General features: G+C 37.2%; 1 protein-coding gene across 4 annotated transcripts in view; it reads left to right on the top strand.

Annotated features, from left to right (window-relative positions):
* Positions 1–5,340: 5,340 nt before the first annotated feature.
* The window catches only part of LOC129650083 (putative COBW domain-containing protein 7), a 46,117-nt gene continuing 36,670 nt past the window's right edge, over positions 5,341–14,787 (top strand). For 2 of the 4 annotated variants that reach the window (XM_055578248.1, XM_055578249.1), the window contains exons 1-4: positions 5,353–5,658; positions 9,563–9,649; positions 11,670–11,766; positions 13,245–13,336. In XM_055578248.1, the coding sequence (XP_055434223.1) occupies positions 5,496–5,658; positions 9,563–9,649; positions 11,670–11,766; positions 13,245–13,336 (439 nt within the window). In that variant the 5' untranslated portion in view covers positions 5,353–5,495. Of the gene's footprint in view, positions 5,659–9,562; positions 9,650–11,669; positions 11,767–13,244; positions 13,337–14,787 lie in introns of all 4 variants that reach the window. The other 2 variants (XM_055578250.1, XM_055578251.1) reach the window with 2 other exon arrangements.

The following is a 14,787-nucleotide window of genomic DNA, read 5'->3' on the forward strand; positions in this document are numbered from 1 at the left end:
GAAACTTAAAGCCACAATTGTCACTTTTAAATTTCTATTGAGAAGAGATGAGGATATTATTTGAACTGTCTCCTAAACCATTACAATATAAATCATTGTTTATTTTTTTAAGTATTTCTCAATGCCCACTCCTTGCCTGATAGTATATTTTGGAGAGAACTGTGCACCAACCAAGTTGGCCAACCTGTAGGCTTTGAATAGTGTTTTTTTCTTTTTTAAAATTTTGTGGGAACCTGAATTATAAGTGACTGGACTATAAATAGACTATAAACTAAGCCTTAAAAGTAGCATAGTTTAAAAGACTAAGCTAATGAATTCAAAGAATATTACTGAGAGCCTTTGAAATGAAAATCACACTCCCTTAAAACACAGAAATTATCCTGTATCACCTGCCAGTCACCTTCAATATTTTGTGGAAGGAATATTATTTCATGTCCTTAAAGTGGTTTTATGTCATAACAGAACTATATGATACTTGAATATTGTTATTCTGTCCTAACTCGGGCAGTCACAAGAATAAAAACCACAGGCCTCTGGCCTTTCAGAGATATTCCCAAGTTGCTAATGAAAAATAGCAAATAAATCAATACATATAAGGATTTAATAAATATTTTGTTTATTTATTTACTAACCACAACTAGATAAGAGGAACTGGGCTAATTTTGAAATTCTCCCCAGTTTCCTTTTCTCTGAGCTGTTCACTGCTGTGTTCTTTCCTTTGCAGGAAGTTGCAAAATTGAGAGGGAAAAAAAAAATACCAAGTTGGCATTATTTTTAGCTGTCCTCTGATTTGGACGTAGCTACAGTCCTTACTTTTTTCGTGGCAACCGTCATAACTATTCAAAAGAAGAAAAATAAGGTAAAACAGAGAAGTATGGAATTATGACAAAAGATACATGGTACAAAACTGAGCTGCTGCAATCCAGACAGCGTGAGAGCTTGTCTACTTGCTGTGTGCCAACAGAGGGCTCCTACCACAATGCAGAGACTCAGGTGTTGCCCACATTGGGTCTCCTGAAGGCCAGGTATTGGTGCCCCTAGAGAAACAGTTTAAACTTCTCAGCTTCAGACCTTTCTCTGAATATTAGTATGGTACTATACTATGGTGGGCTTCCCTGGTGGCTCAGACGGTAATGAATCTGCCTGCAATGCAGGAGACTAGGGTTTGACCCCTGGATCAGGAAGATCCCCAGGAGAAGGGAATGGTGACCCACTCCAGTATTCTTGCCTGAAGAACCCCATAAACAAAGGAGTCTGGTGGGCTACAGTCCATGGGGTTGCAAAGAGTCAGACACGACTGAGCAACTAAGGACACACACATACACACACACTCACTATACAATGGTACCTAACCTTTTGGGGACAGGGGTGGTTGCAATGGGGAATGATTTACAAGTTGAGTTTAAAATAGCAGGGGTGATCTGTTTTTGCAAAATTTCATTTAATTCAGCTTAACAAGGCAGTGCATATTAAATTGTTTTCGTTGCTATTGTTCAGTCACCCAGTCGTGTCAGACACTTTGCATATTAGATTAGCAGTTGGCAAACTATGGCTTGCTGCCGCTTTTTGTGCAGACTGCAAGCTCAGAGTGATTTTTATATTTTTTGTAGGTTGAAAAATTAAAAGAATGCTATTTCATGACATGAAAATTATATGAGTTTCAGATTTTAAAATTCGTGGACATTTGTTTTCTCTCTTATAAGTACCTGTATAAAACACGCTTGAATTCCTCCGTTGACTGTAAAGCCTTAAATACTTACTGCCTGGCCCTTTATAGAAAAAGTTTGCAGATCCCTGGTTTAGAAGAGCCCAGAACTTAGTGTCAGGAAGGTCTGACTGTGCAGTAGGACTGCCATTTACTGAAGGTAGACTGAGCAAGATATCTAACTTTTCTAAGCCTCAGTTTCCTTGCTTATAACATGGGTATAGAAATTATATTTAACTTGCTGAGTTAAATGAGATAATACATTTGATATATTTAACATAATGCCTACCACTCAGTAAGGGATCCACACATTATCATTGCTGTTGTTTTACCATAACAACTGTGATTAAATAAAATTGCAAAAATGAGGAATTTTAAAGTTAACATTAGAATAGACTGTAATAGATTGCAGAATGGAAGAGATTGTATCGAAGATTCTACAATATTATACTTAGGACATTTTAAAAGCTTACTTTAAAAGGTATTTTGAATTAAATAACAACGTCTCACTCAAAATAGAATGGATAAAATTGGCAGGTCCTGTTAGAAGGAAATGCCAACCCACTTCAGTATTCTTGCCTGGGAAATCCCATAGGCAGAGGAGCCCATAGTGTCCCTAAAGAGTAGGACACGGCTTAGCAACTGAAAAACAACAAAAAGCAGTCAAACTCAGATATGCAAGAAGAGCTGAAATCAAAAGCCTTATAACTAAGTCAAAACCCTTACCTCTTCAGGCACAAGCTTCCTAACATCTGGCCAGGCACTAGAGTCAGAAAAGAAAGTGGTAGAACTCCATAGAATTCTTGAAGAGACATCTTGCTGAAGAGTGTTATGGAGAAAGACTAAAGGAAAACTTTCCAGCTCTGATCTTTATACTCATACCAAAGTATGTCTCAATTGTGAAATCACAACAAATGATAACTCTACTCAGAAGGCCAGGACTGAAACTGCTGGAGGCAAGACTGCAGGCAGTGGTTCTACACAAACACACACTTGCCCCACCACATTTTGATGCATGTAGGAGTCTTTCTTTTAATTCATTTAAAAAAATATTTTTATTTATTTATCATAGCTCTATGACCAGGGATTGAATCCAGACCCACCTGCATTGGAAGCTCAGAGTCCTAACCACGGGACAGCCAGGGAATTCCCAGAAGCCTTTTTAAAACAGCAGCTCTACTAGGGTAAAATCCATATACAGAACAAAGCATCTATTTAATGGGTACAACCCAGTGGTTTATAGTGTATTCAGAGAATTGTGCTACCATGTCCAACAAGCAATTTTAGATCATTTTCATCACCTCTAAAATGTACCCATTAGCAGTCACTGCTTTCAGTCCCCTGGTGTCTGGTAACAACTAATTAATTTTGTTTCTATAGGTGTGCCTATCTGGACATTTCAAAGTACACGGAGTGAAACAATATGTGGTGTTTTGTGAATGCCTTCTTTCACTCAGCATAATGCTTCTGAGGTTAATTCATCTTGCAGCAGGTGCATGCATGCTAAGTCCCTTCAGTCATGTCCGACTCTTTGTGACCCTATGGACTGTAGCCCACCAGGCTCCTCTCTCTGTGGGATTCTCCAGGCAAGAATACTGGAGTGGGTTACCATGCTTCCTCCAGGGGATCTTCCCAACCCAGGGATCGAACTTGTGTCTCTTATGTCTTCTGCCTTGGCAGGCAGGTTCTTTACCACTAGAGCCAATTGGGAAGTCCCTTGTAGCAGGTATCAGTACTTTATTTCTGTTCATTGTGAGATAATTTTCTATTATATGGGTATATCATTTTGTTTATTCATTCATCAGCTGATGGACATTTTGAGCTGTATAAAACTCTTTTTGCTCTGACTGAAGCTACAGACTGTTACATCATACTTGTCCATCATCTTACTGAGTTGCTGTAGGGCACAGGTTCCTCCTCCTGGTGAGAGATAAGAGATGTTAGTGTAACATTCAGCCAGAGTCATAGAAGGGAATCTGCAAGAACTTGCCTGAGGAGTACTTAAGAGAAGATGATAAGGGTTGTAACAGTTTTTTTCTGTTCAGGAAGCAATGCTGAAGGGTCACTCAATGCAGTTCATAAGAGCAAAACCTGAAAATGACTGATAGGAAATGCATAAATAAATTGCTGACAAGTCATATAACAAGATAATACAACAGTGGAGTTGAAAAATCAGCTAACCCTAGAATATCATATGAAATTCAAAGACAAGAAAAAATTAAACAACATATTGTTTAAGTACATATTTATATAAGTGATAGAACCAAAAAGAAAAGAGGAAATAAGTCAGCCATGATCAATTCATAGTAGTGGTTATTATCTCAGAGGAGAGGCAGAGCATTAGACTAGGAGACAGTCACATGAATAGGTGTCCTTCTTGGTACTGTTCTTGGGTTAGAAGTGATGTCAAAGGCGTTCATTGCAAATATACATAAATATATATGTAAATATAAAGGAGGGCTGTTGCAGACTTTAAAAGATGCACAACCTAAAAGTAGAGAATTATGTTTTATTCATGAGGACTTAAACTTGGGAGCATCAGGAAGATCCCCTGGAGTAGGAAATGGCAGCCCATTACAGTATTCTTGCCTGGAGAATCCCATGGACAGAGGAGCCTGGCAAGTTGAGGTCCATAGGATCTCAAATAGTTGGACACGACTGAAGCAACTTAGCACACAAAAAAATTTAGTGATTTTTCTTTGTGTGTGAAGTTGCAAGAGTCTGGGCTTAATTAAATTGTTCCGTTGATATATACCTTAACTAACGAGGGCCAGTATCCTGTTTTCCTCCTTGAATCCCCTTAGGGTGCACTGCTGGGGTAGGTACAGAGGTTAACGACTTGATGTCTGCAAAAACCTTTGTCTACTGATAGGGCAGGTGGCATTCTTCATCCAGACTATTATTGATGACAGTGCCAGGCACTGAAGAATGTATGAATAAATGAATTCAGGGTGTGTTAGTCGTTCAGTCCTGTCTGGCTCTTTTGAACTCCACAGACTATAGCCCGCCAGATTTGTCTGTCCATGGAATTCTCCAGGCAAGAATACTGGAATGGGTAGCCATTCCCTTCTCCAGGGGATCTTCCTGACCCAGGGATTGAACTCAGGTCTCCTGCATTACAGGCAGATTTTTTATGGTCAGAGACACCAAGGAAGCTTGAACTCAGGGTAACTGAGACCAAATTTTAAAAAATGAGATGATAAAATAAATAAAAGTAATGCACGTACACAGTAAAAAATTGGATAAACATAAAACCTGCAATTATAAAATAGAAAAAAGTTTCACTGGTTCAGGTAGAAAAATTACAATTACCTTTGTGCTGTTATAGCTTCCCATTCTTTCTCCTATGAATTAAAAAAATATTTTTAATGATACTAAGAAATGTCAAGTTGATGTAGCCTATTCCCTGTGGGAGCTGTTTAGGACGGGCTACTCTTCAGATTCCAACTGCCCTGGTCTCAAGGCCTCAACCCTGCCACTGACCGTCCATTAACTACTATAAAGGCTGCAGTCTCACACAGACACGATGTCAGGTACGGCCCTGACAATTCCGCCCACGTTAATAGAACACGCCCGAGGGGCGTGCCCAGCGTCCGTAGGGGCGTGTCTAAAAGGCGTGGCGGTCCTGAGCCCGAGCCCAGGTAACTGGGGGCGGTTTCGGGAGGCGCCACGCGTCGCGAAGTGATGACGTCAAGCGCGCGCCTCGCGTTCTGCGTGCGCAGCTGCGGGTTGTGGGGGTCTTGATCCCAGGTCCTGAGTGTAGGGAGAGGTGAGCTGTGCTGTTTGCAAGATGTCTCGTGCTGTTGACTCTGCGGATGAGGAAGAGGAGCAGGCGGAAGAGGATTGTCCTGAATTGGTACCCATTGAGGCGAAGCAAAGAGAGGTGAAGGAGGAGGAGGAAAAGTCTGGCCCCGGCGCTAAGATCCCAGTCACAATTATCACTGGGTATTTAGGTAACTAACCATCCCGGTCAGAAAGTTCAGTGAACGCTGTTCTGGGATTTGGGGGCTGATGGTGCCTCTTCTCCTTAGGCATCCGGGCCTTCTGGCTGATGGCCAGTGTCTCTGAGGTAGGGGCTGGGTCAGTTGCTCCCCGTAAGGGATTCTTCTCACCTCAAGGGTTAATGATGCTCAGACCCCTCCGCGTTAGGGTCACATTTATCAACTGAGGTTGAAAATTAGCCTCGCATTTTTTAAACTAGTTCTAGCTTTGCAGTGTGAAGCACGGACCCGCCCCTTATTTTGCATGTGACCCCTAACAAGTTGCATTTCTGAAGTTCACTGCCTCACTTGAAAATGGAAATACCAGTCACCTGTCTCAGTTTGCTTTTCTCTTATGCTTAGTGGGGCAAGAAACACATGTTTTATAAGTAGGTTCCCATTAAAGATGTCCTTTCTGAAAACGCCCAAGGGCCCTTCCTCAGTATATTCCCTTCCCCACCAGCCAGTTTCTTCTTGCCTTTCGTGTAAAATACTCTTTATCGCAGCCTTTTTTTTTTTTTAATGTCTGTTTGTAACGTACTGTTGGAGAAAGAGTAAGAATAAAATTACTGTGCCCTCCGAGACTATATTTCTCAAACTTAAGGGCTTTTCGGGAGTTCATGGGGTCACTTAATTCATAACTTTGTAAACAGAGTGGTTTCCTGAAGGACGGGTTATGTGCTTACACTAGGAGTACTTTATTGGAAAAGTTTAAGAAGTATCATTTTAAAACTACAGTTAAATAGAAGGGCTAGAATAAATACCATATTAAAAGTGTAGGGAAAGGAAGTGAAATGAAATATTTAAAGTGAAATGATCTGGGGAAAAGAGTATTATTTCTAGATGCTGCTGCTGCTAAGTCGCTTCAGTCGTGTCCGACTCTCTGTGACCCCATAGACGGCAGCCCACCAGGCGTCCCCGGGATTCTCCAGGCAAGAACACTGGAGTGGGTTGCCATTTCCTTCTCGAATGCATGAAAGTGAAAAGTGAAAGTGAAGTCGCTCAGTCGAGTCGACTCTTAGCAACCCCAAGAGACAAGTATAAACTTGGTGCACCTGAGGGCCTTTTACATAAAAACGGGAATTAAATCACTGGCATGACTCGGTCTCTCTCTCTTTTGCTTTGCAGACTTAAGTTTATTTTCATTTTTACTCAGGGTTAATTTTATAAAGGAGTTTATTTATTTGTAAAGGAATTTCCCCAGTGTTTTCAGATGCAGCTTCACTGTGAAGTTGAGCAAATTTTTGTTCTGAAACAATATAGTTTAGACTTGCTTTCCCCGCCTTCCCCATTTTGCTCACTGGTAGATCAGAAGAGCATTGCAGATAATGGTCTGAAGCGTAGTTGTGAGGCCTCACGCAACCAACTTAGTTGCTGAATCTAGGAGATGGTTTCCCTGCTTATTGTTGAGCATTTTTGTTCCCTTGGTTTCTATCACATTTTACTTCTGATTTTCCCCCTACTTTTCTGGCTTCCCCTTAAAAATTTTTTTTATCCCTCCTCTGTCCTCTCTTTTAACTTCATACCCAGGTGATTTCTATTTTCATGTTTCATAGACATGTCAAACTCTGCATGTCCAAAACTTCATGTTAGCATCCTGTTATGAATGATGGTTGCTTCTGTGATCCTAACCATTTGGAATATTATAAAAGCTTCCTAACTAGTGTTAAGTCATATTGCCTTTTAATGTGTTCTCTGTATTTTACCCTTAATGATCTTTATATATGTCAATCTGATTTTGTCAGACCCTTCAGCAGTTTCTATTTGGGTTAAAGTTCAAATTCCTTGACATGAGTTTATAATCTTGCTCTTGACAACCTCTTTAGCCTGATAAACTGTGGCCCAGCCAAGTGAACTACTTTTACTTCTAAAAAGAGCAAGTGTTTTGGTCCCAGGAAGACATTCTTCTTACTGTCAGTTCTCTGGCTAGATGTCCCTCTTAGGTGCTCCATGACATCTTGTACATCTGTTGACTATATGATCTTGTGGCATGGTTGCCTCTTTACTGATCTGAATTCCCCCTCTTTCTCCCGCTTCCCTTAATGTTTCTAAACTTCATGAAGATAGAGACAGTTTGTTGTGTCTTGTGCACGTTTCACTAAGGCTCAGTATAAAATCTGGTCCATAGCAGACTTGAGTGCTTGAACTGTGTCTTAGTATCTTTTGCTTCCTGATAAGATGGCTCAGCAGTCAAGAACCCTCAATGAAGGAGATGCAGGTTCGATCCCTGGGTCAGGAATATCCCCTGGAGTAGGAAATGGCAACCCACTCCAGTATTCTTGCCTGGAAAAGTCCATGAACAGAGTTGGATGTGACTGAGCACAAACACATAGTTATTTATAAAGCACTAGTAATTCTACAGGAAGAAGGCGATGGCACCCCACTCCAGTACTCTTGCCTGGAAACTCCCATGGACGGAGGAGCCTGGTGGGCTGCAGTCCATGGGGTCGCTAAGAGTCGGATACGACTGAGCGACCTCACTTTCACTTTTCACTTTCATGCATTGAAGAAGGAAATGGCAACCCGCTCCAGTGTTCTTGCCTGGAGAATCCCAGGGGCGGGGAAGTCTGGTGGGCTGCCGTTTATGGGGTCGCACAGAGTCGGACATGACTGAAGTGACTTAGCAGCTTAGCAGCAGTAATTCTACAAAGTCCTCTATGGCCACCCCATCCTTTCCATTTTCCCTGCCACAGCTTAGTGCAGCGCTCATGCTCAGGACCCTTGTCTCATATTTGGATTGGTTTTAAGAATATCCTTATTGCTCTGTGTCCTTAAGATCTGTTACTTCCATTATGAATATTAACCTTTAGTGATATTGAGCTTCCTAAATCCCTCTGAACACAAGCCTTCCATCCCTTCAACAACTTTTATACAAATATGGTCCCCAAAGGTTGAAGATATTAATATCCTACTACTCAGTAAATCCCTCCTAATTATACCCTAGAAATCTTGTAAAGTTACTGCAGAAGATGTGTACAACCTGCATGCATGTATACAAGTTCTTTTTAGCAACACTGTAATAGCAAAACACTAGAAACAACCCATATGCCCACCAACAGAAAAATATGTAAATAAATTACATGTTTATATAATCGACTACACTACTGTCTATATGCAGTTAGGGTTGGTTATTTTTTTTACCCTTCTATGGATGTTCACAAGACCAATGTTTTTTCCTTCTGCTTGAGCTGAATGTATTTAGGTGTATTATGCCACCTACTGGATAGTTAGTGTAGCTATATGAACTTTTCTAATACTGATTATTGTGTCTTTTGTTAACATTTCCTAGGTCCATTCGCCATTGTGTGTGTGTAAAATTAATTTTATAGATTGCTTTAAGCATACTAAAAACATCCATATAGACATTCTGAATTTGTGTGTGGTTAATATAAAAGGTAGTTCTTTATGTGTACATTTTGGGGAAGTAAACTATCTATTCTTGGCTAAGAAACACTGTCATCCTGTAAAGGGATTTAAATACTTTATGTTTTATAAAGTGCATGACTACTTTATTCCCCAGGAACCATTATTTCAATAATTCCTTATTTAGTAGAAAATTTAGATAACCTTACATTAATTGTTTAAATTACATAGAAGACTTCTTTTTTTTGTCGTATGAGAAAGCTATATAAGAAAGCTATGTAAGCCACCTTATTGGAGTGTTTGTAAATATTTGTAAAATTTTATAAGACATAAAGCATTTTTAATAGTTTTCAAAGGGTACTTTAATCTTTCCCTCTAGAATCTTATATTACCATCGTTAAATAATATTTGAATAACATGCAAATTTTAAAGAGTGTTGGGACTCTCTAAACTTTTTTGTCCATTTAAAATCAGTCTTTTGACTTTTGTTGTTTAAAACAAACGTGTTTTATAGGTGCTGGGAAGACAACACTTCTTAACTATATTTTGACAGAGCAACATAGTAAAAGAATAGCAGTGATTTTAAATGAATTTGGGGAAGGTAAGTAAAGTTCAATAAATGCTGTGCTATAAGAATGTATTGAACAGTTAATTCAGCTGGTGAATTGATATTCCATATGCAGAAATGAAAATGCAAGGTATTATCATGTGAACACATTGCTATGGATAGTTTTGGAAAAATTAGGTTAATTTATGTCAAGTTTTGACTTCCCTGGTTGCTCAGATGGTAAAGCGTCCGTCTACAATGCGGGACACCTGGGTTCAATTCCTGGGTCGGGAGGATCTCCTGGAGAAGGAAATGGCAATCCACTCCAGTACTTTTGCCTGGAAAATCCCATGGACAGAGGAGCCTAGTAGGCTATAGTCCATTGGGTCTCAAAGAGTTGGACACGACTGAGCGACTTCACTTCATGTCATTTTATTTTGTATGGAGTTGAGATACTGAAATCAGATTGTTTCTATAAAATTTTATTTTGTATAACTTTAAAATTCATACCAGAATTAATTAAATTTTTACATAAATACTCCAGAAGTAAAAATCTAAGGAGATGAAAGAAAATCGTTCAGGAAGATTTTTGTACCAATTAGGAAGACCCTTTTGTGCTGACTGTATTGTTTAATTGCAGGTTTTGAAAATATTTGAAAATACTTCTGTCTTATTGAATGTTTATTATTCTGCAAAGCAGTTAAAACAGAAGGCTTAGAAAATAAATATGTGGTCTCCATCCTCAAGCAACTTCACTTATCTGTGAAAATATGTGTATTTAATTTTCTGTTTTTTGTCTTCACTGAACTGTGTTTTAAGAAATTTGTACAGCAGTGTTAGACATACTTCTCTGATTACTTTTATAAGTTTTTCTTCTCAGGTCTGAATTTCAATAAAAGTTCACGTTTAGCTAAAAAAATATAACTTCATTTGAATTTTTCTTAAATTTTATTTTTTTCAGTTGCAAATTAGTAAAGAAACTAAGTTTATGAAAAGGATGAGGGCTGTTAGTTGAACTTGATTTCTGGTTTTAATAAACTGAAGAGGATTTCAATAAACTAAAGAGTCCTGTCAGACAAAAATAAAAATCATAATTTTTATTCTAACTTCTTATGAATTGATCTTCTGTTGGACACTGATTACATTTATTATCATTTGTTACTATTTTTCTTCAGTCTTTCTGGATCTTTTTTTTTTTTTTTTTTAACAGCTTTGTCCTTTACAGCATTTACAATACTTTCCTTTTCATTTTATAAATGTTCTCTACACCCTGAGTTCTGTAGCAACCCCTTGCCTAACTAAAACATAAACATAAAATATATATCAGTGAAAAATTATTTAGTTTTTTCCCTTATCATTTGCTTTAATGGATATTTAGAACTTTCCTGGCTTGGGCATGTTTCTTTGTTGAAGGAAAAGTAAGATTTTTAAAATCATTCTTATTTGATAACAAACATCTCAGACTCTCATATATACTTTATTTTTTTCTCAAGTAAGCATTGCTAAGAAACATGTGTGTATTTGATTAAAATTTAATTTTTAATTGAGCACATTGGTACCCTGGCCAAGCAAACTTCCTTAAAATGAACTAAGGGTATTACTCATACAGGGAATGCTGAACAGTCTGTCTAGTAGACACTGAAACAATTTAGAGAAAGAATGAAAAGAAAAAATACGCAAGAGACTGAAAGGCATATGTTAAAAACCAATATATAAACATACTGGTCTATCTAGAGAATTGGCCATGGACAAGAAAGAATGCCTTTAAAATAGCTTTTTTTATTTTATTAGGAAATGGGAGCAGTCTAGTAAGAGGCCTAGAGAGGAAGTAGGTAACTTTCATTAATTTTGCAGTTGTCTCTTTAGGGGCTTAAATCCTCTTAAAGAAAGAAAAAATAAAATAATCTAGAGTAGTATAGTTTAAAATATTGAGATAGTCTGAACAGAATGAAAGAATACAAATTATGAAATACATTTTTCTGCTTAGAAATCTGCTGTACTATTGAGTATCCTCATCTTTGTTTTTGGTTGACGAGTGGACATAATCTAAAGAGTGCTTCCTGTTAATTACCAGGAAGTGCAGTGGAGAAATCCTTAGCTGTCAGCCAAGATGGAGAACTCTACGAAGAATGGCTGGAACTTAGAAACGGTTGCCTCTGCTGTTCTGTAAAGTGAGAAATGGATATACTCGGTGCTTGTTGGCTTCTATAAATGTTTATTGCTTATATTTCCAGCTTTGATTTTCTTACATAAATTAACAGAATCTTCATAATCTTCTTCATTGTATTTTCAAATAGAAGATACACCTATTAGGATGCATTTTCTTTTTCTAACAGATGGAAATTGATTAATTTTAATACTATTTGGTACATTATGGCAGTGTGGTCACTGTGGACTTCTCACGAAGTCCTTTCTACATTTCTCAATTATTCACATTAATTCAGTTTTAAGAGATAAATAGCAGGCTTTTGTTTTTCATTTTTAAAATGATCTTATTCCTTAAATGCTAAGGATTAAGGAGAAATGTCTCAATTTTAGGTACTTAGAGATTTGTTAGTTGTTTTTGATAATCTTGTTAATTCACAATATAGATCTTCCAGGTGGATATTATTTTGCCTGCTGAACATATAAGGGAATTAAGACTAAAAGACATTATAAGTCTGCATATCTAGTTATTTGAACCAAGGTTAGGATACATTTTCTTAAAGTGTTTCTCATTGTCTTAGCTCTAATACTGTAGTCATTTTATTTTTATTTTTGTTGTTTTTGACATCAAGTTTTAATTAATGATCCCTGTGGTGCACAAAAGTCTCGTTTCATGTTTTGAAAATGATTGTTCTGAATGTAATAAGTTATTGGTCTTATTTCCAAGATTTCAATCTCTAAAAACAATATAAATGACCACAAAAAAGAAAAAACCTCACTTCATGTTCCACCAGTGATAGTTGTTTCAAGGACAGTGAATGTTTTATTCACCGATATAACCGCTCTTAGAAAAGGAATGACACATAGTCGTCACTCAAAAGTTTGTTAAGCAAATTATGAAAATTAATACCTGTATTGTTGATTTTGTATAGTCCAGTGAATTAAATTTCTTCTAAATCATTTACTATCTTAGATGTTTTGACTGTGAGTCAAGTGTATTTATGAAGGCTAAAGCACAACAGGTTTTCTTAGCCACTTAAAATTAAATGTTTTCTTGTGTTTTTAATATTATTAATAAAAAAGGGAAATTAAAGCCTACCACCCTTATTCAGAACAGAAATAAAAGGTATTTAATTGTAGATATCCCTTTAGCTGTTCTGTTAAGCTACTGTAATTCATACATTTTGTCATTGTCTGTATTGATCTTTTTCTTTCATAATGCTATAAAAATAACAGGTTCTGACTTATTTTAGTCCAGTAAATTAAAATTCCCTCTACTTTTATCTAATATCTTGTTACTTGTCAGCATTTGTGCATCCATCCTCTCTGCTCCCCCAAACTGGTGAAACTGGATAGACATGTTAGAAGCTTAGGAGTGAAGTAAATTTTTGCATGCCTAAAGATATGTTTATCCCTGGTTGCTAAATATATTTTTAAATGTTTGTGATGATCACTTTAAAATATTCAGGCAATCAACTGTATGTCATGTTTTGCTATTCCCCAGGGACAATGGCCTTAGAGCTATTGAGAATTTGATGAAGAAGAAAGGGAAATTTGATTACATACTGTTAGAGACCACTGGATTAGCAGATCCTGGTAAGAAATGTCATTATTAAAAACCAAAACATAGTTCTTAAACATTTTAAAATAAATATACTAGAGAAATATATAAAATGAATATTAAAGCTTTACTCTAGATTAATTTTTTTTTTTTTATTTAAAGGAGAAAAAATACTGAGTCATGTTTCTTTGGCAGATGAATGACGATCAAAGTATTTGATAATTTTAACATGTTAATAGCATTTCAATTTCTATCAGTTGATTTAGGATTATTGGTAGGAAGAAGAGTTGTTAAAACTTTCAGAAAAATCTAATAAAACATAGAAAAAAAGGAGACATTCTACTTCAGGTATATGTTTAAGGACTTTTGGAGTTAAATCCCAGAAATACTTATTCCCTTAAATTAATTGTTAGCATTTGGTTTTCTACTACTGAGCTTGAAATCATTTTAATTGTAAATATTATTATAAGGTATGGAGTTAAATCAAGCCTGAAAGTGAAAATTGCTCAGTCATGTCTGGCTCTTTGCGACCCCATGGACTATACAGTCCATGGAATTCTCTAGGCCAGAGTACTGGAGTGGGTAGCCTTTCCCTTCTCCAGGGGATCTTCCCAACCCAGGGATCGAACCCAGGTCTTGCACATTGTAGGCAGATTCTTTACCAGCTGAGCCACAAGGGAAGCTGAAGAATACTGGAGCGGGTAGCCTATCCCTTCTCCAGCAGATCTTTGCGATCCAGAAATGGAACTGGGGTCTCCTGCATTGCAGGCAGATTCTTGACCAACTGAGCTATCAGGGAAACCCTACTGGGTCTTTTTTCCAGTGTGGAATTAGTAATGATTATCTATGAAGTTTTAACTCTGAATGGAATTTCATCTAAACTTCCCTGTTGAAAGCTACACAAAGTCTACCTGTTCCTAACCATGGGTTTCTGTTCCTTCTTACCCAAATAACGTTTAGGTAACATTTTATTCCTAGTTTGCAGAACATTTAGTTTTGTAAGTCTGACCCATTTATTTTTTCATCTAAGTCTATGACACTGCACCATAAAATCATATTAAAGAACTAAGGGGTCATAATTGTTTAAAAGGAATACTGGAGTGCACTGAAGGTTCACTGTAATCAATTGTTATTTATTTTGAATTATTACATAATACCATTGTACCTGTGTTTTCAAATTAGGATTGAGTTGGGCTCTTTTGGTCCTTATATTGATACTAGGCATGGATTTTTCATACATTTTCATACATTTTCAAGAGGTCTAACTGATGATAGGACTTGAACCATTACATTGATGTTAAATATTAATTTAAGTCTGGTAAGGTAGGGAAATATACTGTGTGCCTTTTTTTGAAATAAAATATCAATGTCTTTTGTTATAGCCACTGTATAGAGAAAAGTTCTTGTGATTTTGAGAGTAGGTGAATTTACTAAAACACAGTTTGGCTTTTCAGAGGAAGTAAAAGTTAAATAAAAATCTCAGAGA

Source organism: Bubalus kerabau, chromosome 4, assembly GCF_029407905.1.
Source record: "Bubalus kerabau isolate K-KA32 ecotype Philippines breed swamp buffalo chromosome 4, PCC_UOA_SB_1v2, whole genome shotgun sequence".
NCBI lineage: Eukaryota > Metazoa > Chordata > Mammalia > Artiodactyla > Bovidae > Bubalus > Bubalus kerabau.